The 26852-nt window shown below is 49.1% G+C and overlaps 1 protein-coding gene across 1 annotated transcript; it reads left to right on the top strand.

The window, feature by feature from the left end:
• The first annotated feature begins 15687 nt into the window (after nt 1-15687).
• Nucleotides 15688-26414, top strand: TRIM40 (tripartite motif containing 40). Its single transcript, XM_028091739.1, has 5 exons — nt 15688-16032; nt 24879-24974; nt 25510-25734; nt 25967-25989; nt 26162-26414. Exons 1-5 carry the CDS (start codon nt 15688-15690, stop codon nt 26412-26414), a joined length of 942 nt encoding a protein of 313 aa, XP_027947540.1.
• Nucleotides 26415-26852: the final 438 nt, after the last annotated feature.

Here is a 26852-nt window from a genome sequence, read left to right as displayed (position 1 = left end):
GGTGTGTATTCCGCATATATGCATTCATCTACGGATGGACGCTTGGGCTGGTTCCACATCTCGGCCGCCATAAACACAGGGGCGCCTCTCTCCCTTCGAACTAACGTCTTCATTTTCTTTGGATAAATACTCAGCAATAGCATTGCTGGATTGTATGGTATTTCTACTTTTTATTTTATGAGGAACCCCCATACTTTTCCTCACACCAGCTGCACCCACTTACATTCCCACCAACATGGGAGTCTCTTGTGGGCAGCACTGATCACTGGGTCTGGTTTGTCAATCCAGTAATCCACGCTGTGCCTCTTGACTAATTAAGTAATTGTTGATAGGTAAGGAGTGACTATTCCTGTCTTGTTAATTGTTTTCTGTCTGTTTCGTAGCTCCTTTCCTCTGTCCTGCTCCCTTCCTTTGTGAATTGATGGTTTTCCATGGTGCTGCGCTCGGGTTCCTTTCTCTTTATGTTGTGGATATCTACGAGATGTTTTTGTTTTGTGGTCACCCTGAGGATTTCTTGAAGCATCTTCTAGATGTAACAGTCTGCTTCAAACTGATCACAACTTATTTTTGATCACATACAAAAGACTACCCTTTACTCCCCCTTTTATGTTTTTTGATGTCACAATTTACATTTTTTTATATTGTGTATCCATGAACAAGTTACTGTAGTTATGGTTATTTTTAATACTTTTTTCCTTTAACTTTTATGCAAGTGTTAAGTGGTTGTATTAGAATGTTCTGAATCTGACTCTATACCTGCCTTTACCAGTGTGCTGTATATTTTCATATGTTTTCATTTTATGAATTAGTGGTCTTTCATTTCAGCTTAAAGTCCACCTTTCAGCATTTCTTGTAAGGCAGGTCCAGTGGTGGAAACTCTTCTACGTCCTTCATGTCTGCCCTGGGGGACAGAACCTGGGCTGGAAAACCACGGATTTTATTTGTTCATATGGTTAGATCGCCACACGGTAATGAGTGTGAGATCATTTATGCACATTTAAAAACACACAAAATACTCTGTACGGCTCGTGGCCCCATGGATATGTGACAGAAGCACAAACACATGGCCCGGGGCACACGCTAGATGTGCGACTATTTGCACTTGGAGGGAGAGGGAGAGGAGTAGAGCCTCCAATTTATCTCTAACATTTAATTTCATTCGACAAAAACCTGAAGCAAATATGGCAAAATGTTTACATTTTTTAACTCTGGCTTATGGTTACAAGGGTGCTTATTATATGATTTTCTATTCTTTTCCATATTAATTTTTTCAAAATAAAACAATTTAGTTAAAAAGGAAACATATAAAAACGAATAAAGTTAAAAATAAATATTCAAAGTAATTCTTAAATTCTAAAATTAAAAAGTTCAAATTCCCTAGTACAAATAATGAGATACAAACACAATAATGAGATAAAACTTTGTACTCACCAGATAGGCATTTTTTTAAAAATTTTCAAACCTGATAAGGATGTGGAAAAATGAGACCCTTCATACGTTGCTGGTAGGAATGTGAATGGTCACAGTCTTAAGTCAGAAAGGATCAAGGCAAGTGATAGAAAATGCAACCAACTGGTGACTAGGAAGTATATTATAAGAAAAGTGAAAGGATTTCAGACTTCAGGTTAAGACTGTGGGGTAGCAATAAGGTAAAGGGACGGCCTGCTCAGAGAAATCCTGTACCTGGTTTCCCTAGGAGAGACAGATTTTGCTTCATTAAAAATAGGAATTAGAAACTGAAATAAATAAAAACAGTTCTGTTTAAAATACCTTGATGCTTAAAATGTTTGCTAAATTGGTAGATTGGGTGAGGTCATCATCTGTCCCCACTTAAAGGGAGTAGAGTTGAAAGTCCTCCACAAAAATCAGATACATGCAGACAAAGAACAAAGAAAAACCACCATAAAAGTCAAGGCATGGGGTAATGAAGTCAGTTTGTAGGTAATAGTGCATTCAACATAACAGGGACCGAACTGCTCAAAAACGGGATTGGTAATGGGATTAAACAATCCAGCAAATGTGCTGTTCCTTTTCTTCCCTGGACAGACCCATTAAAAGAGGCCCTTGGGTGCTCCATCGGCTAAGCATCTGACTCTTGATCTCAGCTCAGGCCTTGATCTCAGGTCTTGGTCTCAGGGTCGTGAGTTCAAGCCCCACGTTAGGCTCCATGCTGGGCATGGGACCTACTTAATAAATGAATAAAATAAAAGACGTGAGCATGATCTAGAGGCTGCCGTTTCAGTGCAGATGAGGGAATCCCGTGGCAGGCTCGCCTGTCTCCCTCTGCCAGGAGAAACTGCAGGCTGCCTAAACACCCCAGCTCCAACATAGACGCTAGCAGGGTCAGGGAGAGAAGCCGAAAAGACTTAGTCCTCACTTGACTCAGTTACCTAAAGAGATTATTCACTTTTTAAAACGTTTTTTTAAATTTTTTGAATTAAGTTTTTATTTTAATTTGTTGGTGAACATACAGTGTAATATTAGTTTCAGGTGTACAATACAGTGATTTGACACTTCGTACATCACCCAGTGCTCAATAGGACAGGTGGCCTCCTTCATCCCCAGCACCTGTTTCCCCCATTCCCCCCACTCGCCTCCCCTCTGGTGACCATCAGTGTGTTCTCTAGAGTTCAGAGTCTGTTTCTTGGTTTGCCTCTCTGTTTTTGTTCCCCTTTGCTCATTTGGTTTGTTTCTTAAATTCTACATATGAATGAAATCGTAAAGGGTTACTATCCAACATATATAAAGAATTCTACAATTCAGCACCCAAAAAACAAATAATCCAATTAAAAATGTGCAGAAGACTTAAACAAACAGATTTTTCTCCAAAGAAGACATCAAGAGATTGTTTAAATCATTGGATTGGCCTGTGTGAGGGCCTGGTTAATTTCATGTGTGAATTTAGCCAAGCTTCGGTACCCAGGCGCTTGGTCTAGATGTTGCTGTGAGGATGTGTTTAGGTGAGATTAACATTTAAATCAGTGGACTCTGAGTACAGCAGATGACCTTCCCTGATGTGGGGGGTTGAGGTTCCCCTGACGAAGAGAGAATTCTGCCTCCAGCTGCAGCATCAAGTCGTCCTTGGCTCTCCCACCTGCTGGCCTGCCCCACTGAGTTTGAACTTGCCGTCTGGACGACTGCATGAGCCCATTTCCTAAAGCTCTCTCCGCAGACATTGTATTGGTTGTTTCTCTGGAGAACCCTAACCCCGTCTGCCCACCCTCAGTCATCACAGTACTTGTGCAGTACATGACATCAGAGAAGACTGGCAGGAAATGGGATTGCAGCTAAGGGTCTCAGCAGACCCCTATCAGAAGACATTGGCCTGTTTGACTTCGCAGCACAGATTTACTGTGCCCGTAGCCCAGCACAGAACACTTCGTAATTCTCCACTCTGAGAGCCACCTTTTGATAAAGGCATCCACAGAAAGAGACGGGACTGCCTTCCAGGAGGAATCCCATGGCGGGAGGGGCAGATGAAGAGCTGGTGTTAGCAGAGGGGACTCGAGCACAGGGGAGCTGCCTTCTGAGCTTAGGCTGGTGGTGAGGTCTCCAGGCCTCTGTGCAGATGGTTACGGGCTGGAAGCCATATGTCAAAGTCCTAACTCGCAGGACTTGGCAATGCAACAGCCTGTGAGGCTGGCCCTAATCTAATCTGACTGGTGTCCCTGTGAGGACAGAGATTCCAACAAAGGCCTGTGGGGACACAGCAAGAAGCTGGCCAGTGGCCAGTCATGGGGAGAGGCCCAAACCACGTTGATCTTGGACTTCTAATCTCCAGAACACTGAGCAAATACGTACATTGCTGAAACCACCCAGTGTGGGGTATTGCGTTATGGTAGCTCTAACTGACGTACAGACTAACCCCCCATGGATAGTTCTAGAGGCCGACCTGCATCTCCCCCCAGCTCGGAGTGCCCAGTTCCCCACAGGGGTGTGGGAGGGGTCTCCCTGCTCCATGCACCCCAGCCACACACACAGTCATGCTCTTGGCTGATTGCTTCCTCCATCATCAACCCCCCCCCCCCCCCCGCCCCTTGCATGCCCTCCAGGCAGCATTTCTACTGGCCAGACATAGCTCCGGGCGCTGGTGACCTCAGCCATCGGGGCACAGCCGGACAAGTCAGCCAACCAGATGGAGCGCCCGTTAGACAGGAATATGATGGAGGAAAAATAAAGCAGGACGGGGCAGGGAAGGAGGAGGGAATGGCCCAGTTCTTAGTAGGGCGCCTAAACAGGCCGGGGGGTGATAACCCAGCAGTGCCTGGCAGGCACTTAACAGTGACACGTCCACGAGGTCATGGCTGGCTGGTGGAATTATGGCTAATTATTTTCTTCTCTTCTGTGCTTTCTGGATATATTGCAGTTAACATGCTTGTTTTTACAATTAGAAAAAACCCACAATAAATATTACTTACAAACCAAGTCTTCCATCCACTCTCGTTTTCTCCGGGACAGAGTCTGGCAGGTAGGGGCCTCCAGCGGCCTCCCCGCCTCCACCCAAACTCATCTTTTGCTCCTCTCAGGACAAACTGTCTTGTCCAGTTGGACAGATACTCTGTGACCCACGTTTGCCAAGTAGGGTTGCCTACTTTATTTGGCAAATAAAAAGTATGGGACACGCAGTTAAATCTGAATTTCAGAGAATGAATAATGCAATTATTTGAGACATACTAACAAATTATCTAAAATTCAAGTTTGAGTATCCTCTCCATATTTTATCTGGCGACACTACAAGTGATTTTCCTTGGCCATCAGCTGGAATAATCTTTTCCATCTTCCCCAATCTTTCCATTTAGGCAGGGTTGTGGGTGATTTGGGGGTGGACAGAACCACAAGCCTGTCAACTCCTCCATAAGGTATGTCTGGGGTGGCTTGCGGCTTTTCTGTAGATAATGCACCTTTGTTTTTTGTTTTTTTTTTTTAAGATTTTATTTATTTATTTGAGAGAGAGAGAATGAGAGATAGCACGAGAGGGAAGAGGGTCAGAGGGAGAAGCAGACTCCCCGCCGAGCAGGGAGCCCGATGCGGGACTCGATCCCGGGACTCCAGGATCATGACCCGAGCGGAAGGCAGTCGCTTAACCGACTGAGCCACCCAGGCGCCCGATAATGCACCTTTGGACCTTTCGGGGTGCCTGGATGACTCAGAGGTGGAACTCAGTTGTACCTCGATCTCGGGGTTGTGAGTTCAAGCCCCATGTTGGGTGTAGAGATTCTTTAAAAAAAAAAAAAAAAGAATGCGCCTTTGATCAGAGGCTTCTGACCCTGGAGTGGGGTAAAAAGGTGAATGGCCAGAGGCTCTGAAATTTTCCCTAGAAAAGAAACTGTATTCTAGTCTACAGGACATTTATTTCAATCTTCCAACTATTTTAATTGAGGTAAAATGTCCTTAGTCATTTTTTTAACCCTAGTGTCAAAAAAATTACATTTTATTGGTTTTAGGTGAATAATGTAAGGAGCCTGTTAAAACGGGACAGCTTTTGTTGCAGACCCTGTTGCTTCACAGGGTCCCTCACCCCGATCTTTAGCTGCACAAGTCCAGCCTGCAGCAGACAATGCTCCCCCATTCTCCTGCGAGACAGCCCTGCGCTCTGGCCAAGGTGGCAAGGAGAGCCATGTGCCCAGCGGCCAGAAGCTCCCAGGTTATCATCAGCATCGCAACGTGCAGTGTGCAAAGCCTTCTGACCCCGGCCGCTGCTACAATGAGTCCACGGCGCAGTGTCATCTTGCCCACAGCCAAACTCTAGACGAGCTTTCCCTTCAAGACTGTGAGGATCAAGTTTCTCCCCCATGACCATGTCTCTCCATCTTGATGTCCTCAGCACCTACCCCAGCGCCTGGTGCAAAATAGGTGATTTTCGTTGCTATGTTAAACTGAGCCATTCTGGGACTCCTGAGTGGATCAGTCGGTTAAGCGTCTGCCTTCGGCTCAGGTCATGATCCCAGAGTCCCGGATCAAGTCCTGCATCAGACTTCCTGCTCAGTAGGGGGCCTGTTTTTCCCTCTGTCTGCCGTTACCCCTGCTTGTGCTCTCACATGCTCTCTGGCAAATAAAATCTTAAAAAAACAAAACACAAAACCCCCAAAAACCCCTGAGCCATTTTATAGAGCCTTTATGTGCTGAGGTGACACAAATCTTTAGGCTACCTTGTTAAGTGAAAACACAGCAGTGTTCAGTGCGCAAAATTTTGCTTAATAAAAGGGAGAAACACAAATATATACTTGATTTACTTCTACTTAAAGAAACACCGAAACTAAACAAAGAATTGCTCTGTGGGGCAGGGGTGGGTTCATGGCAGAGGCCTGAATAGAGGTGGGGTGGATGAACATCTTTTTATGTATTAATTATTGAAGCAAGTGAGTGAGTGTCGGAGGCACCTGGGAGGCTCAGTCGTTCAGCGTCTGCCTCCAGTTCAGGTCATGATCCCAGGGTCCTGGGATCCAACCCCGCATCGGGACTCTGCTTCTTCCTCTCCCTCTGCAGCTCCCCCTGCTTGTGCTCCCTCTCTCAAATACATAAAATCTTTTTTAAAAGTAAGTGTATAACCCTTCAAAAATTAAATTACATCGTGAGAATCACATTAAATATTTTATTTTTGGGCTGTATCATTTTGTCATGGAAGAAGCTGAACAGGAAATAGGGAGCTACTCTCTCCAAATCACTGTGATCTTTCCACTTCCTGGGCTCACGACGCACCAGCAAGCCCACCGGACTCTGTTCCCACGACTTTATGACTTTGGGGCCCAACACTATCTCAGTCTTTTTAAAAATTTTTTCCCCAAGTCTGCTATGCCACTTGTCATAATTCCTAGTTCTCTGTCAGGTCTTCCCAGCTCGGCTTTGATTTCCTTGAGCGCAGGGTCTGCGTCCAGCAACCCCAGTGTCTGACGACCCTGCGGCCTCATTCTCTTGTCTCCTGTCTGCTTTAGTCCTGCTCTCTTCTCCCTCTGGTGCCGGTTACCTTTGCTTGTGAGCTAGATATTTAGAAAAGTATCTGCAGAAATCGTTCGAGGCTTACACTATTAGTTTCTTCCCGGAAAGATTTTCATTTTTGACATGAGCTGTCTAAGAGTCACCTTAAACAAGGTCAACACGACATTTTGGGGCCTGGGACTTCATTTCTAGCTCCTTTAAAGGCTGCCCAAAATACAGCTTGGCATCTCACCAGCCTGCAAAGTCAGCAAATGTCCCTAGACAGAAGCAACCCCAGGTGCCTGGCTCCCCTCTACAGCACCCTTTCCTTTCCCAAATTTTGAATTTTTCAGATACTTTAAAAATATTTTATCCAGACTTTTTAGTTGTCTTCACTTGAAGGAAGTTGGAATTCCTCAGTGCACCCGAGGAGGTGGAAACCCTTTGTGATCCAGGCTCTGGTTTCTCAGGGGTTGGCTTTCAGAAAACCTGCTTTCCTTTGTTTCCTTTAGTAGGAAAGTCTTGAGCTCACACACAGCCCCCACGCCCCCAATCTTGCATCCAGAAGACCCAGGCTGCACACCCAGGAATTCTAGCTTCCGTTCAACACCAACAGCAGGAGCTGCCCTGAGGCCTTAGGGCCCCTGATAGGTCTCAGTTTGCAGACCAGGATGTGACAGGAGCTTGGAGCTGAGTCAGCTCTAGAGGCAGAAAGAGGAGCTGAACAGAAAACACTCAGTGGTGTTAATGATGCATTAAAAACCTGTAAGTGAACAAAGATTTCAGAGGCCTCCACTTTTAGACAAAGCTTCTTCATCCCACTGGTTTGGGCTGAACTGTTCCTAGAGCTTTTGCTAAGTGGATTGGTGCAGGGCTGACCTGAAGGGCTGAGGTTCCCACAGCGAAAAAGGTCGGTTTTCTGAGGCTGCCTCTCTGGTGGGAAATGGAGTGTTGATCTTTTCCAGAGTCACTTGCGGAAGTGGCTTTGGTGAGCACCCTTTCAGGACCCCGGGGCGCGGCGCTCCATCTGTCGGATGGAGACGGCGCTCTGCTGCAGGACCGCAGTGCGGGGGTCGGGCAGGCCAGACGGTGGCGGCGCGGACAGTCGGCGGACGTTCCCCCCGGGCGGCGCCTCCGTGGCCGAGAGCGGCTGAGTGAAGGGTGGCCGAGCGGCCCTGGTCAGGGGACCGTCTGTCGTTGGGTGGCCGTTGGGAACGTTGGCGTGGTTGGGGCGCGGGTGGCCGGTGGGCGCGCTCGGGGAGGAGCCGGGCGCGCGCCCCCCGCGCCTGGGGGACTGAGGGAGTTTAAAAATCAACGGATTTGGGGTCAATCCTGATTTTATTGCCCCACTTTCCGTGCAGGTGGAGCCCTGCCTAGAAGTCGGCAGCTGCGCGGGCGGAACGGAAAACAGCGCGGAGCGCAGGCTCCTGAGCTCGTGGCCGCGGGGCGCACTGGCGGGGCGCGCACCCGGCTTCGCACCTGCCGCTGTCCCTCCCTGCCGCGGCCCCCACCTGTCTCTGCACCCCCCCTGCCGCGTCACCCCACCTGCCGTCACCCCACCTGCCGTCACCCCCACCGGCCGTCACCCCCACCTGCCGCGTCACCCCACCTGCCGTCACCCCACCTGCCGCGTCACCCCACCTGCCGTCACCCCACCTGTCTCTGCACCCCCCCTGCCGCGGCCCCCACCTGTCTCTGCACCCCCCCTGCCGCGGCCCCCACCTGTCTCTGCACCCCCCCTGCCGCGGCCCCCACCTGTCTCTGCACCCCACCTGCCGCGTCACCCCACCTGTCTCTGCACCCCACCTGCCGCATCACCCCACCTGCCGTCACCCCCCCTGCCGCTGTCCCCCACATGCCACTGCCCCTGGAGCCACTCCCAGTTCTGCGTTAGGACCTCACAGCCACTCTCCCGGCGGGGCACTCGCCATCCCCACACTGTCCTGGGCGGGAGGAGTGGGGGGGCAGCCCCAGGCTGGTGGGGCTCGAAGCTGACACATCGCTGGGCCCCCGTCAAAAAAAGGACACAGGGCCGCCCGGCTGGCCCACTCGGTAGAGCATCTGACCCTTGATCTCAGGGGTGAGTTCAAGCCCCGCAAAATAAAATGGAAAAAATAAAAAATAAAAAGGATCCAAAAATGGGAAAATGTAATTAGGAGCCAAAGTGAATATTTACTTGCAATAACATCAAATTACAAATATTAAAAAGATGACCAAAACATCAAAACATCCACAAACACATTTTTAACTGTCTGATCACCTATATATTTCCCCTATATTTTTAGCTTAATACCTTTTGATTCCATCTTTATTTGACAACAATTTTTAATACATTTTCTCTGACAAGAATGAATAATTTGATATTTCCTCTAGCATGGTTAACTTGAGGTTTTTAAATTGAAAGTTTAGAAAAGTTAATTTCAGTTTACAGTGATTATTGGTAATGTCCGTTTTCAGTATTGTTAACTTTGGGAAAACTTCTATCAAGACATTCTTAGGTGAGCTGTACGATTTAAGGGCATTTCAAGTTTTCTTGGGCGGTGACTGACTTTAAATTGCTAAAGGTCATTGGTGTGCTTATTTTTCATTCATTGTAAAAGTGTATTATGAGTTCTAGATTCTTTGTAGATGCCCGTATTTCATGCCAAATCAACAAGAAATTTTAAAAATTTCAATGTGCTTATAGGTTTATTCTTTTTCATCAATTGATTTTCAAGAGATCTAGGAGTATCTTCTATTTAAAAGTTTATCTCCTCAGTTGTTGATTTGGGTTTGATCTGAAAATATTTTTCTTTCCATTCACTTTCTGATGTCAGAATAACTTCTGTTGATTTCATATAGAAACATGTGAAATATAATTTTATTTTATGCTGTAGAGAATTGTATATAGTAATACAAATATAAATAAGTATATTCCTGAAGAAGAGAACTTGCACTTTGACCAGACACTGATGGACTGAATCGTGCACTTACAATTGTCTGGGGGTTGGGAGGGTTTGCTGGCTCTGCCGTCCCCAGATTTCTGGTGCAGGGAGTCACATGACATATTCTTACCGTGACACATCTGTGGGCCCTGCACTTTAATCCCGGATGCCGGGTGAGTTGTCTCAGTGGGCGGCAGAGGTGTTCCTGGAAGCCCTTTGTATGCAGAGACACCTGGCAAGAACTAATGAACCCCCAAACCACGTAAGCCCAGCTCCATTTCTCCCCAGCTGGATCTCGCCCCAAAATGCCACCTGACACAAAGGAAAATGTGACAGGGCGAAGTTGAAGTAGAAAGAGACAGCAATCTTAACTGTGGTTCTAATATATTCTGCACATTGTACAAACGAGTGTGATGGCATGAATACACTGCTGGGGCGCATCGCGGGGCCTTGGAAAGGGCCAGTGTGAGCGAGTGAGGAGCTTGCTGTAGGATTGTCCTGTGCGTGTCCCCCCCACCCCGCACTCTGGCAGCCACGTGGCCTCTGGAGTCCTCTGTGCCGGCAGGCGTCCACTGACCCTCACTCTGCCTTGCCTGTCCTGTGAGCTGCTGTTGATTCTCCTGCACGCCTCCCTCCGCGAGTCTGGAACTGGAGGTTCACAAATCCCCCTTTATGGGGAAGGGGCTAATTGCGTATCGCCATCCTTTTGTTGAAACAGGTGTTTCCAACCCAGAGCTGACAGCCCCGCACACAAATGTCCCTGGGGGTGGGGGGATTTGGCCCTTCCTACCACCCCTACAGTCAGAGTGTCTACGTAGGTCCGTCTGGCTGACTCCGCAGGACTCAAGGATTCTTTTTTTTTTTTCCAGCTTCAGTTAATCTTATTTCTTTAGTTTTTTAAAATTTAAATTCCATTAAATTAACATACAGTGTTTTATTAGTTTCAGGGGTAGAGGTCAGCGATTCATCAGTTGCGCACAACACCCAGTGCTCGTTACATCACGTGCCCTCCCCAGTGTCCATCACCCGGCTACCCCCGCCCCCAGCCCCCTCCCTTCTGAAACCCTCTGTTGTTTCCCGGAGTCCAGGGTCTCTCGTGGCTCTCCTCCCTCTCTGACTCCGTCCCTTTCAGTTTTCCCTCCCTTCCCCTGTGGTCCTTCCTCCCCGCTATTCCTTATGCTGCACATGTGAGTGGATCATATGGTGTTTAGGACTCAAGGGTCCTTTAACAGCCTGGAGGAGGGGCTGGTTGCCTCAGTGCCCTTCCTGCTCTTGGGCAGAATCCGGAGCCTCCACCAAGGATGGGTTGCTTTCAGCAGCAGCTCCTAAGGTGTTTACTGAGTTCTCCAAGTCTCCCGAGTCTTGCATCTTGGGGCACCCTGCTCCTTCGACCTTGCTTTTCATAATTCCGGAGATACCTTAAGGCTCAGTATTAGACGTTCTGTTCTTACTTCTTTGACATTTTCCTGGCAAGCCTCCTTCCTGGGCCCCCTGGCCCGGGCTGCCCTGCAGGCTGACTCTCCTGGGCTAGACCCTTCTTCCTCTTGCACCGCTGGATGCCCCCTTCCCCTCCCAGATCTACGCATTGACAGTTAACTTGCCTTGGCCAGAAATCTCTTGTCCTGAGGAATTACAATGCCCGCTTTAAAGCTATCCTTTTTATTTTTAGTTACGTTTTTTATTTGATTTATTTACTTTTAAAGTAGGCTCCATGTCCAGCATGGAGCCCAATGCCGAGCCTAACGTGGGGCTCAACCTCAGCACCCTGAGATCATGACCTGAGCGGAGATCCAGAGTTGGGCGCTCCACGGACTGAGCCACCAAGGTGCCCCAAGTTCTTTATTTTAATTCCACTGTAGTTAACACAAGGCCCTATTAGTTTCAGGCGTACGGTACAGTGATTCAGCAATTCTATACATCACTCAGTGCTCATCCTGATAAGTGTCTTCTCTAATTCCCACTGCCTGTTTCAACCATCCCCCCTGCCCTCCTGGAAGCCATCCTTTTTAAAAAGAAATATTGCAGGGCCCCTGGGTCCTGGCAGCGTTGTCCGGTCCAGAGAAGTGCATGGAGCTGCGCCCTGTGTTGGGGGACAGCGCCCCCTGCGGCCCACGGAGAGACAGGGCCACGCACAGCTGAAGGACGCCCTCCTTTGCCTGTTCCAGGCTGGGGGGCAGGTAATCCAGGTAAGAATAATTCAGAAGGTACCTTGAATTTGAGGTGGTGATGATGCATCCAAGAATCAGTACGGAGACCAGGAGCAGAGGGAAGGATCTGGATGGCCCTGTGGCTCAGGGGGGCCACAGGCTCATGTAAGCTCCACCGCCAAGGGGCAGAGTGGACGGCTGGATGTGGCCTCCCCTGGAGGGCCGCCCTCTCTGCGGCCTGCACATGTGCAGTGGGCGGCCTGCCCAGCTGTCCGTGGGGACCCCGAAGGGACGAAGAGTGAGTGGTCGGGAAGGTCTCAGGCAGGAAACCGGCTGAGCGGGGCTCAAGCTGATGTGAGTAGCTCAGGGTGGCCGCAGGGAGGATGCAGGGAAGCCTCCGACTGAGGCAGCCACAGGGGGCCAAGCAGAGGGAAAAGATGCAAATCATCTGACTCCTGGCTGCGATATTTTACAGGAGCTAAAATCGTTCAAAAACATATTAAGCACCTACTCTATGCAGGAGCTAGGCCACATAGGCCTGAGACGGGGTAATAACAGCATCCTCCAATAACTGCACCTCCATTCCCAGCTGGGACACCTGACCCACTGTCCGGGATGCAGGCCGAAGGGCCCCCAAACAGGGAGCTCTAAACCTCTGGAATTAGAGGACCATGATTCAGGCTTTTTTTTTTTTTTAAAGATTTTATTTATTTATTTGACAGAGAGAGAGAGAGCACGCACAAGCAGGGGGAGCAGCAGAGGGAGAGGGAGAAGCAGACTTTCCACTGAGCAGGGAGCCCGACAGGGGACTCGATCCCAGGACCCTGGGATCATGACCTGAGCCGAAGGCAGACGCTCAACGACTGAGCCACCAGGTGCCTTGACGCCCAGACGTTTTGCTGAGTCTAGAATTCCTTTCATTCTAGTGACCGATTGTTCCTCTTCTAAATCATGTGAAAACTTAAGTAATGGTTTAAACTTTGTTCCAAGTTAAAATGTGCAGGTGGGGTCCCCGCCCTGTCCTCTACTCACCCAGACATCTGATTTCAGTGTCATTTTAAAGGGATTTTCTTCATGTGAGTGAGATTGAGCATCTTCTTATGAGTTATTTTGTAGTTTTTCTATGAAGTGTCCATTTACTCTGCCCAATTTTCTACCTAAAGTTAATATTACTTTTGTGTTTGTAAGCACTCTCGCTATGTCGGCAAATCAGCCCTTGAATTTGATGATAGTTGTAAACATGTTTGTTTTTACGATTTCATTTGGTCATTCATCTCTTGACATTGCGTTTATGTTTTTTTTCCCACGGAGAGATTTAAGAAACTATTTATTACTGAAGCATAGTGGACAAGAGTGTTACTGCGTTTCAGGCGCACAACATGGAGGATGGACAGTCACGCGCAGTACGCGCGGCTCATCACCACGAGTGCCGTCACCGTGTGTCCCCATGCAATATCATCTCAGGGTCCTGACCGAACTCCCTCCACGCAGATCTTTCTAGATGGGGCTGACTCTGTCTTTCCTTGCACGATGTCTTCACTGAAACGTTCTTAAGCTGGTGTGAACTCGGATAGAGTGGACCCCTGCCTTGCAGTTGTTCAGTTAGCCGGTAGGAAAATCAAGAGAGCACCGAGTGACTGTAGACACTACCAGATGGTCTAAGGTGCTGGTTCTTCCCGTCTGTCCAGAATCCAGCTGTTGGTCCCCCATCCACTTATGAAGCATGTGCTGAGCTCTAAGACACGACATTCTGTGGTGAGGGAGCCTGTGCTCAGCACGACACACATCGGGACCTGGGTCCCGGCTCTCCATTTGCCCCAAGGGGCCATGGGCAGGTTCCCCATCTCACATCATGAAATAGGACAGAAATGTGGAAGGATCAAGGATTAGAGGCTGAAGAACAGATTCGGTCAGGTGGAGCTGGGGTGCTGTCCTGCATTGCTGATTTCAGGAGGTGAAATCTCAGTTCTGCCACGTTTCAGAGGGAGGTCGCTGGACTGAGCAAGTGAAGGAGTGGAAGGGGCTCCATGCTGGATGTTCAGGGGGCGGGTGGGGAGAAGCTGGGGGCCTCTTGCACACAGCCCCCGTGCATGCGTGTGCATTTCGAGAGGCAGCTCTGTGGAGGCCGGCTTGGAAGAGGAGAGTGGGCACGAGCTCCCCGGCTCAGGGAAGCCACGCAATGAGGTGGTGCGGGCAGTGAGGAGGATGCCACCCCACCCACGCGCGGAACTTCCCGGGAGCTGCCTCCTCCGAGCGGAAGTCAAGGACCTGGGCAGCAGGCCGGGGCCAGAGGGGGAGAGGGGCTGCGGAGTGAGGCTCTCCCAAGAACCCCGGACTTTTGCAGCATCTGTGGCAGCTGTTTTCGTTTCTTAAAGATTTCATTTTTAAGTCATTTCTATACCCCACGAGGGGCTTGGACTCAGGGTCAAGAGTCGCAGGCTCCAGCGACGGAGCCAGCCCGGCACCCTCCTGTCAGCCTCATCAGCGGGACCCCCGGGCAGCCTGGTGTCAGGGCGGGGGTCAGCCCCAAGACAGTGGGCGGGGCCGTCCCGGGGTCGTGTGTAGATGTGGGGTTCAGGGACACCGGACCCAGGGCTGCACAAGCTGGGGTTCTGGGGAGTGTTCACGCTGACAGTTGGCTCTCACTTGTGTCATATTCACACGGAACGCACGGAGACCTTCCTCCGCCCTGTGTGCAAACAAGCCACACCTTCTCCAGCCAACGTCCACCTCACCTGTCTGCTACCCTAGACCCGTCACCCGGCCCCGCGAGCTTCACCTTCCTGGCAATCCAGTGTTTCCAGAGAGGGGAGGCTCCTCACCTCTCCCCCAGTGTTCCCGACACACGGGCATTGTCCAAACTGGCACTCGGGAAAGAGAGCCGTTCACCTGCTGGCCCTCTGTCCAGACAGCCTGGAAGACGTCCTGGAGTGGAGCCCAAGGGAGCTTCTCGGGAGGAGGACCAGGCAGGCGGTTTGCGGGTGCAGGAGTGAGGATGTTTAAGACAAGTGCGGCCGTCTTGGCCCCTCTTTGGAGACACTCTGAAAGGAAGGGAAAAGGCCTTCAGACTTTGCACAGGTCCCTGGTCTGCTCCACACGCCCTGTTCTCTTTCTCTTTCTCTCTCACCGTGGAATCCATGTAACCCCAGAAAGGATGTTGGCTGAGAGAAAGAGACACGGATGCAATGGCTGGACTCGGTGGCAGTAGCCAAATTCTTGGGCTGTTGCCACGAGCCTCCTGCTGTCCCGTGTGGGGGAGGACACGCCGAGCCCCTGCCGCACTGTCTCCACCTCGGGCCCGTCAGCAAAGACGACCAGCTTCAAAGTTCATGACGCTCTGGCCTTGTCACTCTGAGCTGAGCAAACACAGAAAGCTCTGAGAGGAAAACAGTGGCTTCTGAATCGCCGGTTTGCTCCCGACGTGTGACAAATAAGAAGAGATTTTCAGCGGCTGGAGGGAGCACATCAAGGCTGAGCAGAGAGCTTTGCCACGGGTGCAGACTGGGGCGTGCGTGGTCGGGCTGTGGTTCCAGCCACAGAGAGAGCAGGCAGTTGCCTGACGTTGGGGGCCGAGCCGAGCTCTCTTCGCTGCCGGGGGGCTGCCCCCCCAGCTGGGCCTTCTTGTCTGGACTGCCTTGGTTCAGGCCCTCCAAAACCCAGTGGGAGAAGGAGGCCCTGGGGCCGGGAGGCCAGCAGAGGCCATGGTTCCCCCACAGGAGGATGGCCGGGGAGAGGGCATCTGCCCCATCTGCCAGGAGCTCCTGAAGGACGCTGTGAGCACCGAGTGCAGACACCACTTCTGTCGAGGGTGCCTGGCTCGGCACGTGGTGAAGGCCTCAGCCTCCGGAGTCCTCCGCTGTCCCCTGTGCCGGAAGCCCTGTTCCGAGGGGGTGCTGGGGGCGGGCTACCTCTGCTCCAGCCACCAGAAGAAAGTGTGCTATTTCTGTGAGGAGAGCAGACTTCTTCTGTGCGGGGAGTGCCTGGTGTCGCCTGAGCACCAGGGGCACCATGAGCTGGCCATTGAAGATGCACTCAGCCACTACAAGGTAAGGCCAGGCCACCACCTGCCCCAGAGCTCCCTCCTACCCTCTGCCCACACAGGCTCCGGAACTAACAGTTTCCTGGTTCTTCTGCTTCATCCTACTTTGGACACTTGCCCTGACTTTTCCACCATATACGTGTCAGTGCATTGATAGGAGTCTGAGCAGCGCTGTCTCTGTGGTGATGCATTCCCAGGAAGCGTGCTTTGCCCTCAGTTTGCTCATCTGTAGGATGGACTTGAGCCTGAGAATGCACAGATCTTTCAGGCCTAGACTACATGGTTCCCCTGCTTGATAGAACTAGAAATTTGGTGGGAGATGTAATCAGCTTTTGCATATGCTGATAATTATCCTGCAAATATATATATATTTCATGAGACTTTTGTAACTATGGTTTTTAAAATTTAAACTCCAGTATAGTTAACATACGGTGTAATGTTAGTTTCAGGTGTGCAATGTAGTGATTCATCATCTCCATACATGGCCCCATGCTCGTCCCAACAAGTGCTCTCCTTCATCCCCATCACGTTTCCCCCATCCCCACTCACCTCCCCTCGGGTGATCAGGGTGTTCTCCAGAGTTCACAGTCTGTTTTATGGTTTCCTCTCTCTCTCTTCCCTTTGCTCATTTGTTTTGTTTCTCAAATACCACACAGGAGTGAAATCATATGGTATTTGTCTGTCCTGAAAATATATTGAAGCCTGGAAATTAGTACACGATTCTCTCTTTTACCTCTTCCTTTGTCTCCCTCCCTCCCTTCCTTCCTTCCTATAGTGGTTATTTTTATCCTATTTAATTTATTATCATAAAAGTTACATGCTCTTGGTAATACATTCAGTCAACACTGTAAGGTATGAAGTCAAAATAAAAATCTTCCCGCTTCCCAAAGGTAACCACTGTTGGTTTTTGTGTATCACCCTTCCAGAGAACTGTGCATGTGAATGCACTCTTTAACACTCCCCACCATGGATTCTCCATGTTTTTTTTTTTTGTAACTCATTTTTGTCGTCTATAAGTACATCTTGGACATTTTCCCATTTTCCTATCAGTGTGTGTAGATAAATTCTTGTGAAGTCTTTTTCAACCACCACACGGTACTCAATTCTATGAGTGCATGAACTGGCGGACATTGAGTTATTTCAAGGTTGTTGTTTTGTTTTGAGATCGCATAGAACGTTTCAGTGAACATCCTTCAACACATGTTTTAGAGGACTCAGCGTATCCAAGATAACATTTTGCTGACAGTGTGAGTTACCTTCCAAGTGAGGATGGTTTTTCCCGTCCCAGTTTATTGACTAATCCAGAGTTGCCCCACGGATTTGGATCCCTGCTTCATATGCACATATAGCTGCATGTTTTCCCGACTCCCTCTTCTGTTCTGTCCTCTTCTGTCTCTTCCTGCCTGTGCGCCCAAGCATTTGAAATACACACCCTTGCAACGTGTATTAACGTCAGGTAGGTCTTAGAACCCTCATGATACTCTGATATGTTAGATTTTTTGTGGGTATTCATTATGTTTATTTTGCCCCTTGGCTTTATCATTATTTTTATGAACCTGCCCACCCTCCAACCCCAATCCAGTTAGTATTTGATTGGGTGGAAAACTGACATATTTTCACCAGGGTGTCTTTCTGTCCAGTAATGGAAGATGAATATTCAGAATCTTCCTTTAGATACTTTACTTTTTGAGAACGTGTTCTGATATAGGAGAAGGGGGAGTCCAGGTTGGAGGGGAGGATGGGAAGTGAAGACATAGTTTAGAAAGCCAGGGAGGCCAGGTTCCCTCGGTGCAGGGCACAGGGAGAGGTCCCCCACCACTCGCGAGCCCGGCACAATCACTCAGTGATTTGTTCAGCTCTGTGCTCTGTGTAGGATGTTGTATGGTGTTGCAGGAAGCAGAGGTGATTCAGAACCCCTGTCCTTGGTCTGCCTTTAAATTATGACAGGAAGCCTGAAATTAACAATATCTGTTCACTTGTGAAAGACTTAAAGAAATTCCTGGAGTGTGTCAGAAATGACCATATATGCTGGGAATACGGTGGACAAAACAGATGCCATCCCTGCTGTGAGGGTTCCGCAGCTGAGGGCGGGAGACAGACAAGAAGTCAAGCAAACTGTGAGTTTTTTTATGAGCTAGGAGGAAAACAAACAAGGGTCGGACATGGGAGTAATGGTGGCCTTTGTCCGTAGTGTCATTTGCAAATATCTTCTCCCATTCTGTGGGTTGCCTCTGAGTTTTGTTGACTGTTTCCTTTGCTGTGCAGAAGATTTTTATCTTGATGAAGTCCCAAAAGTTCATTTTTGCTTTTGTTTCCCTTGCCTTGGAGACGTGTCTAGCAAGAAGTAGCTGCAGCTAAGGTCACAGAGGTTGCTGCCTGTGTTCTCCTCTAGGATTTTTTTTAAGAGTTTATTTATTTATTTGAGAGAGAGAGAGATTAGGAGAACGAGTGGGAGGAGGGGCAGAGGGAGAAGCAGACTCCCTGAAGAACAGGGAGCCCGATGTGGGACTCGATCCCAGGACCCTGGGATCGTGACCCGAGCCAAAGGCAGACGTTTAACTGACTGAGCCACCCAGGTGCCCTCTCCTCTAGGATTTTGATGGATTCCTGCCTCACATTTAGGTCTTTCACCCAGTTTGAATTTATTTTTTGTATATGGTGTAAGAAAGTGGTCCAGTTTCATTCTTCTGCATGTGGCTGTCCAATTTTCCCAACACCATTTGTTGAAGAGACTGTCTTTTTTTCCATTGGACATTCTTTCCTGCTTTGTCAAAGATGAGTTGACCATAGAGTTGAGGGTCCATGTCTGGGCTCTCGATTCTGTTCCATTGATCTATGTGTCTGTTTTTGTGCCAGTACCATACTGTCTTCATGATGACAGCTTTGTAATAGAGCTGGACGTCCGGAATTGTGATGCCACCAGCTTTGCTTTTCTTTTTCAACATTCCTCTGGCGATTCGGGGTCTTTTCTGGTTCCATACAAATTTTAGGATTGTTCCAGCTCTGTAAAAAATGTTGATGGTATTTTGATAGGGATTGCATTGAATGTGTAGATTGCTTTGAGTAGTATAGACATTTTAACAAGGTTTATTATGATATGGTGTCCTTCTTCATCTCTTATTACAGTCTTTGGTTTAAAATCTAGTTTGTTTGATATGAGGATTGCTACTCCAGCTTTCTTTTGATATCCTATTAGCATGATAAATGGCTCCACCCCCTCACTTTCAATCTGGAGGTGTCTTTGGGTCAAAAGTGAGTCTCTTGTAGACAACATATCAATGGATCTTATTTTGTTGTCCAATCTCCTACCCTATGTCTTTTGATTGGAGCATTTAGTCCATTTACGCTGAGTGACTATTGCAAGATATGAATTTAGTGCCATTGTATTGCCTGTAAGGTGACCGTTACTGTATATTGTCTGTGTTCCTTTCTGGTCTATGTTACTTTTAGGCTCTTTCTTTGCTTAGAGGACCCCTTTCAATATTTCTTATAGGGCTGGTTTGGTGTTTGCAAATTCTTTTAGGTTTTGTTTGTCCTGGAAGCTTTTTATCTCTCCATTTTCAATGACAGCCTAGCTGGACATAGTATTCTTGGCTGCATATTTTTCTCATTTAGTGCCCTAAGTATATCATGCCAGTCCTTTCTGGCCTGCAGGTCTCTGTGGTCGGGTCAGCAGCCAGCCTAATGTGTCTACTCTTGTAGGTTAAGGACCTCTTGTCCCAAGCTGCTTTTAGGATCTTCTCTTTATCTCTGAAATTCGCAAGTTTCACTATACTATGTCATAGTGTTAACCTATTTTTGTTGATTTTGAGGGGAGTTCTCTGTACCTCTTGGACGAATGCCTGTTTCCTTACCTAGATTAGGGAAGTTCTCAGCTATAATTTGTTCAAATAAACGTTCTTCCCCCCTTTCCCTGCTCTTCCTCTTCTGGGACTCCTATAATAGGGATATTATTTTGCTTTATGGAATCATTTAGTTCCCTAAGTCTGCCTTTGTGATCTAATAGTTTTCTTTCCCTCTTCATTGCAGCTTCCTTATTTCTCATCATTTTATCTTCTGTATCACTGATTCACTCTTCTGATTCGTTCATCCTTGTTTTTATGGCTTCCACTTGGGACTGCATATCGGTTGTAGCATTTTTTATTTCAGCCTGACTAGATTTTAGTTCTTTTATCTCTGCAGTAAGGGATTCTTACTAGTGTCTTCTATGCTTTTTCAAGCCCAGCTAGTACCCTTATAATCATTGTTTTAAATTCTAAGTTCAGACATTACTTACATCTGCATTGATTAAATCTCTGGCTGTCATTTCTTCCTGTTCTTTCTTTTGGAGTGAATTCCTCCATCTTGTCATTTTGGAGGAAATAAAAAAGAAAGAAAAAATAGAAAAAAGAAATAAGAATAAAAAAATTAAAAATAAAAATGAAAAAAATAAAATTAAAAAATTAAAAATAACATAAGATAAAATAATATACATATAGGAAGCTAGTACCTAGGTGCATTTTGGTCTGCTTGTTATGAGAAGCTTGTTAGAAGAAAGGTCGTAAGAAAGAAAAGAAAAGGAAAAGAAGAAAAAAATTAAAAACTAACATATATATAGATGTATAACTAATATATGAATAAAAACTATATATATATAATACAATAAAAAGCTTAAAAATGCTCTTTCTGTATTATAACGTTCATTTTCAGGCAGTTAGTATTGTAGATTCAAATGAGAGTCTGCTGGGCTCATATTTCCTGTAAGCTACTTTCTGGATCTTTTCTAGATGCACGGTCATGTGGACGTTGTCAGGCTTGGTCATCAACACCATTCCCCCTCATAAAATGTAATGGGTGATTTCATTCTTATTCATATTTTGGGACACTTTTGGCTTCATAGGGAGCATATTTTTGAAAGCTGGTAATTTGTTTTGGCTACTGTATTAGGAAAATGTAAATTTTGGTCTGTTAGCCACTTCTGTTATGCATTTTGTGAACAAAGCTTTTGAGAAGGAATTTCAATGTTGCTACATTCTCATATTTCATTACTACTCAGTGCCCTTTATGGTCAGTTTTTCTTACTGTGAAACCACATTTTATCTCATATCTGATAGGATCACAAACGGTTAAAAATATTCATTATGACAAAAGAGGTCTTGCACTATTCCCTGTATTTCAATCTGTCCTTTTTTTCTCTGCGGGATATTTTAGGAAAGCAAAAGTTTATACAATTTTGATTTTTAATTCTAATGAGTGCACATTCGTATGACATTCACCTACTAAATGCTATTTTAATGCAAAAATGGAGGCATCCATTAAAAAAAGTGGACTTTACCTTATTCATTTGAATATTGGCGATGATAGGTCTGTATTATCTTTGATTATTTCATGCATTTATCTTTATTACTACCTTTGCTTTCTTTTTTCACTTACACAATGTTTGCAGTTGACTTCAAACTTTTTATTAAAGTTTTAAACTATATAAGCAGAGGGGGAGACAAACCATGAGAGACTCTTAATCATAAGAAACAAACTGAGGGTTTTTGGAGGGGAGGGGGTGAGGGATGGAGTAACTAGGGGATGGGCATTAAGGAAGGAACCTGATGTGATGAGCATTGGGTGTCATACACAACTGATGAATTATTGAACACTACATCTGAAACCAATGATATACTATATGTTGGCTAATTGAATTTAAATTAAAAAAATAAATTTTAAACTATACCAGGAGGCAAGACTGTGGCTTTTCACCTGGATCTTGAGAATCGGCCTGATTCTGACAGGCAGAAACAGGTAGCATTCCTGGCAGAGGGAAGTCGGCGATAAGGCTAGAGGGGGTGTGGCCGCATGGGGTGTGTTCAGGAAGCCACACGTAATTCCTTTGGTTAGTGGGGAGCCTGGCGGGGGGGAAGCACTGGGAATGGAGTGTGGGGTCAGGTCCCTGAGAGCCTTGGACACGGGGTTAAGGAGTTTGGGCTTCTCTTTGGTAATGAGAAGTCATTTTGAAGAGAGGAATAACATGGGTCAAAGATGAAATATGACTGAGGTGTCCAGCAGGAGGACAGCAGATGGTGAGTCCAATGACAGAGCAGTGGACTGCACAGAAGACTGGCAAACAAGATGATGCTTGATGTTCCATGTTGACTTTGAGCTGCTGATAGGGCAGTAGGAGAGACTTAGCTCTCAGCTGGAAATATGGGATCGACTGTTAGGGGAAAATATCTGTGTTGGGAATTAGGATGAAATCTGAAGCCTCCAGAATGGAAAATTAAGGGCACAGTGTGGAGATGGAGAAGGGTTCAAGAAGCAACCTGAGGAAGGCTCCCTTCCCCGGGAAAAGTGCAGAGGCAGAGGGGCAGCAGTGGGAGGGTCCAGGGCAAGCAAGGATGGGTGAGGGTGGGGGAAATGGGGAGGGACGTGGGGACAGTCACCTCAAAGAAGAGAGGCCCTCTGGATGGATTGCATTCCCAGAGATCTCTGGGGACCTTGGAGGGAGAGGTTTCCAAAGAGAAGCCAGCCCCTGGCTGAGCAGCGCAGGGGCCCCGAGGAAGTGGGGCCCAGAAGGTGGGTTGTGAGAGTAGAGAAAGAACAGCCTGGGAACGTGAGGTGAGGGCCATCTGTTTGCTTGTTGGAGCTTTTGCATTCACCTGGACATCTCCCCTCCCCATCTCCCCTCCACCTCTGCCACGGGACCCTCGGGATCATCCACGGTACCCATTTACCCCCCGCCCAACTCCTTCTGCCAAATGCTGCAGGTGACACCTGGTGACATTCCTGTCCACTCTGCCTACTTGGCTTTCTGACTGCTTGGATGTCTCTGCTGACCTCTGGCCTTTGGCCTCGATTCATCCACAGACTCTGAGGGCCAGGAAGAACTTCCGAAGTCACCTCCTCCAACTCTAGGCTCTCCTTTACCAAAGCAATGCATTTTGAGAGTTTACAAGAGGAAATGAGGCAAAAAATGATAAAAATAAAAAAAAATGCTCCTCATAAAGAGCCAACAGCAACAACAACATCTCCTAAAAATATTTTTCTGACCTGCTGCGGGAAAGATCTAGTGAATGAAACCTACTCTTCAGTTAACAGCACATCCTTATCTTCAGCCCACAAATGCCCTTCTTGTCTTACTTATTTTTCTACTTAATTACTGTCCCTCCCCCTCCCAGGGCAACCTTTGAAGTCTTTCTTGGATTTTTATTTGTAGATGGCTTGGTAAAACATATTGCTGCATCGTGTGCTTATGTGCTGAATTAACACAATACTATTGTAGGCTCGTTTTGTTTCTTGCTTTTCCTCACTGCTACGTTGCCCTCGCACATTCCCAGGAGCGGACTGGACGTGACCCCATCTCTCTGGTGGCACAGGGATGCTGTCGTGAGCCTTCCTCTTAGCACCGACGTGAGGGAGCCCCTGGGACACTTACCCAGAGACAGGACCACTGGATCATAGAGGAAAGCACACTTAGGTGGCTGAGCCCGTGCACCTGTCACCAGCTTGCCCACAAGTCCTTACATCACCGTCATCTCCTCTTGCCCAGGGGTTATCCAGGTGTCTGATTGGTATTAGTCTGACGGACATCCAATAATGTTTCGTCGTTCTGGGAGTTTCCATTTCTCTGGTCACTGGTGAGCTTGGGCATCAATTCACACACTGCCCTTTGCATGCCTGCTTCTGGGAATTAACTATTCATGTTCTTTGCGAACCTTTCTCTTGGGTTCCTGTCTTGCTACTGATGTGCTGGCTTTCCTTTCCGTATTCCACATCCAAGTCTCTTGTTGGTTTTGGACACTGTGCTGTGACCTCTCAACCTGGCCTTTCGCTGTGAATTTTGTCCATGGTGTTGTCACTGAACCACAATAGTGACTGTTGATGGGGGTTCATCTCCAGACAGCTTTCCCTCCCCACAGGTCACGATTTATTCTTTGACATTATTTTCTGCTAACTTTATAGTTTTACCTTCACGCTTGGGTGAGTTTTCTGCTAACTTTATAGTTTTACCTTCACGCCTCTTACTCCATCTAGAGTCACATATGGGTCCAGAGAGCGACCCAGCTTAGTTTTTCTCTATTGTTGTGAGCCAGTTTTCACAGCGTGGTCTTCTCCAGGCTCGGCCCCTTCCCTCACTGATTACGTTCTACAGTTTCTGTGTGATCTTGCCCTGGGACTGTACCGTTTTATCTCCACGGCTTTGTCGGTCCTGTCATCCCGCAGGGCACACACACCTGTAGCTGGTCCGACAGGGGCTGCCCTTTGCTGACACCCCCACCTTCCCTTCCACTTTCATCACGAAATCCTATGTCGATAGCAGCACCAGCTTAGTTTAGTTTCCCTTGTTTATAAAAAACTTGAAAGCAGATTTTTTAGGAACTGAAATCATTCAATATATCTGTAGCTTCAGGGACATAGGGACCCATCGAGACACTGATTTGGCATTGAGAGAGAGGCCTTGCCTCCTCGGGCTGTGGGTTTGTGGTCCCTGGGGCTCTTGTCCACGGAGCCAGGACTGGGGAGGAGGTGCCAGAGGCTTTGCGTCTCCGCGGAGTCAGTCCTGCTAGACTGGCTTCACTGGGTGCACAGTTGCCCGGATCCCCATACAGCTTTTAGATGTTGGCAGAAAACACCCTGGAGTCAATGGGAAAAGTCCTGCTACTGTGTTATTTTTGTGTAGTTAAGGCTTTAAACAATTACCCATTGCTTTCCCCGACATCCTCTATTCAGTGAGCTCAGGTGCCCCTTGCCCCAAGCACGGCGCTTCCAGCATGCTCTGGTTTTCGGCAGAACTTTCCTGTACCTCATCCTGGGATCACAACCGCCCGGTGCATGCCATCAAGCACCCCTGCACCCCCAGGCTGACAGGTGTGTGCATCTCTCTAGGAACGGCTCAGCCGCAGGAGGAGGAGACTCCGAAGAGACCTGAGGGCACTCTGCCGGCTCAGAGCGCAGGAAGAGGAGAAGCTGTGGGCAGTGCAGGTGGGATTCACGGGGTCTCGGGAGGGGCGCCTCTGAGGGTCCTGGCAGCCGGATGCCCTGTTCTGGCCACCATGTCTGAGCAGCCTGATGGGTGTGTCGGGAGGGGGGCCTGGGGGCCAGAAGCCTGCGGGCTGGGTGACTCAGGTCACATCCAGCCCTGTGTTCTTCGTGTGGTTTAAACGTGCGTCGAAGCCAGTCTCATCCGCCCGGCTTGCAGCGACCATCAAAGCCGACGAGCAGCTCACCACTGGAAATCACACAAACCGTAGGCCTTTGTCTCTGATGGGTGTGGACACGCTGAAGGTGCAGACCGCGAGGCCCCCAAAGACTGTCTGTCTGCCCCTCTTGCTCCCGTAAATGTGGGGTCTCTCCTCCGCCTGGGACGGGCAGGGAGCTCCAGGCAGGCTGTGCTGTGGCCTCTGTGGATAGTCTGAGAGCGTGGGGTGGGGGAAAGCGTTCTCGCGGGAATATCCAGAGGCTGAAGGGCCGGGAGGGGCGCACCGACAGCGAGTCTCTGGGAATCTGCTTTCTGTAGGCCCAGGTAGGCTGTGGGACCTGCAGGCTGGAGGCTGAGCTGGAGAGCCAGCCACAGAGCAGGAGGGAGCAGGATGCCCCCCTCAAGCAGTGGCCAGACCTGCTGGAGGACACACCGGCCCCAGGTGCCAGAATCCTGGACGTGTCGCGGGCCACAGCGCAGCTCCGCAGCCTGGTCGCCGCTCTGGACAAGACCACCAAGGGACTGGGCATGGACACGCTGAAGGTGCAGACCGCGAGGCCCCCTGAAGGCTGCGCTCCTCCTCGGTAGCCGGGGGCACCTGCTGGCTGGTGTGACAGGGACAGGCTTCCCTGTGACGCGCGGGGCAGAGTAGGGCACTGGGGAGCGGTGCCCCCTCTGGTTCTGCGTGGTGCCGCTGACAGGTTGGGGAGGGGGTTACAGGTGGCAGGAACCTGGGGACCCACTGTGACTGTCACTCTCTTGCCCTGTGTCCTAGGAGGCCAGAGACTTACTGGACAGGTAGGAGCCGTCCCGTCTCCCACGCTCGCCCGCGCTGCCACACCCACAAACACACACCTGCGCTCGGCCTCACCACGGTCTGGGGATCCCTGGCCCGCCGCTCGTGTCCCGTCATGCAGCACGGCCAGCGAACGATTCAACAGGGCATACTGAAGAATTTCTTTGTTTCTAGGAGCACACCACAGAAATTAGAGGCTGTGTACCCCCAGCTGGAGAAAAGAATCCAGCTGTGCCTTCTGCCATCCTCAGCGGCTCCGACCTGCCCATTCCCGGGCCACCTTGCCTCAGACTCGCCTTCACCTCCTGGCTCTCCCTCTCCCAGCCCATCCAGCCCCCCACGAGGTCAGCCCAGGATGTCCTCACCACCCCCATCTCCCGAACATGAGCCCCTGAGCTCATCCCCGCAGCTGGGACCCGATGCCTGAGCGTCTGACCCAGGCACGGGGGTCATGGCCTCCTTCCCGAGCTACGCTCCTGCTCACGGCTGCCCCCACACGCGTCAGGGCCCATGGCCTCCGCTCAGTCTGAGAGCAGACGGTGGTACCCTCATGATGTTGTACAGGACAGGAACGCCCAGACGCCCGGGGGGGCCCACACGCCTGCACGGGACCCCCGCTCCCGCTCCGTATTTCCGTGACCCCCCTTCCCGTGAGCAGGACTGAGACTGGAATGGGGTACGGCAAAGGGCATGGAGTGTCCCTCCGGAGACTGTGCTGTGTGGTCACGGCTGGTAGGACTCCTCGGACACCGAACCTGCTCGGCTGATGAAGGGTGAAGGCCGGCATGGGGACCAGCAGGCGGCCCCTCCGACCAGCAACAGCCTCCAGCCCCCAGCCCCCAGGCAGCAGGGCCCTCAGTCCTGT

The sequence above is a fragment of the Eumetopias jubatus genome, unplaced genomic scaffold, assembly GCF_037043125.1.
Source record: "Eumetopias jubatus isolate StellerSeaLion01/CBP00866 unplaced genomic scaffold, mEumJub1_p1.0 scaffold_6, whole genome shotgun sequence".
NCBI lineage: Eukaryota > Metazoa > Chordata > Mammalia > Carnivora > Otariidae > Eumetopias > Eumetopias jubatus.
The sequence above is the reverse complement of the archived record's forward strand: the minus strand, read 5'-3'. Positions and strand labels throughout refer to the sequence as shown.

Coding starts and splice junctions, on each gene's coding strand:
- TRIM40 (XM_028091739.1), top strand. CDS start 15,688: ATGGTTCCCCCACAGGAGGATGGCCGGGGAGAGGGCATCTGCCCCATC. Junction 24,975..25,509: donor AGAAGCTGTGGGCAGTGCAG/GTGGGATTCACG, acceptor TGCTTTCTGTAG/GCCCAGGTAGGCTGTGGGAC. Junction 25,735..25,966: donor TGGGCATGGACACGCTGAAG/GTGCAGACCGCG, acceptor CCTGTGTCCTAG/GAGGCCAGAGACTTACTGGA.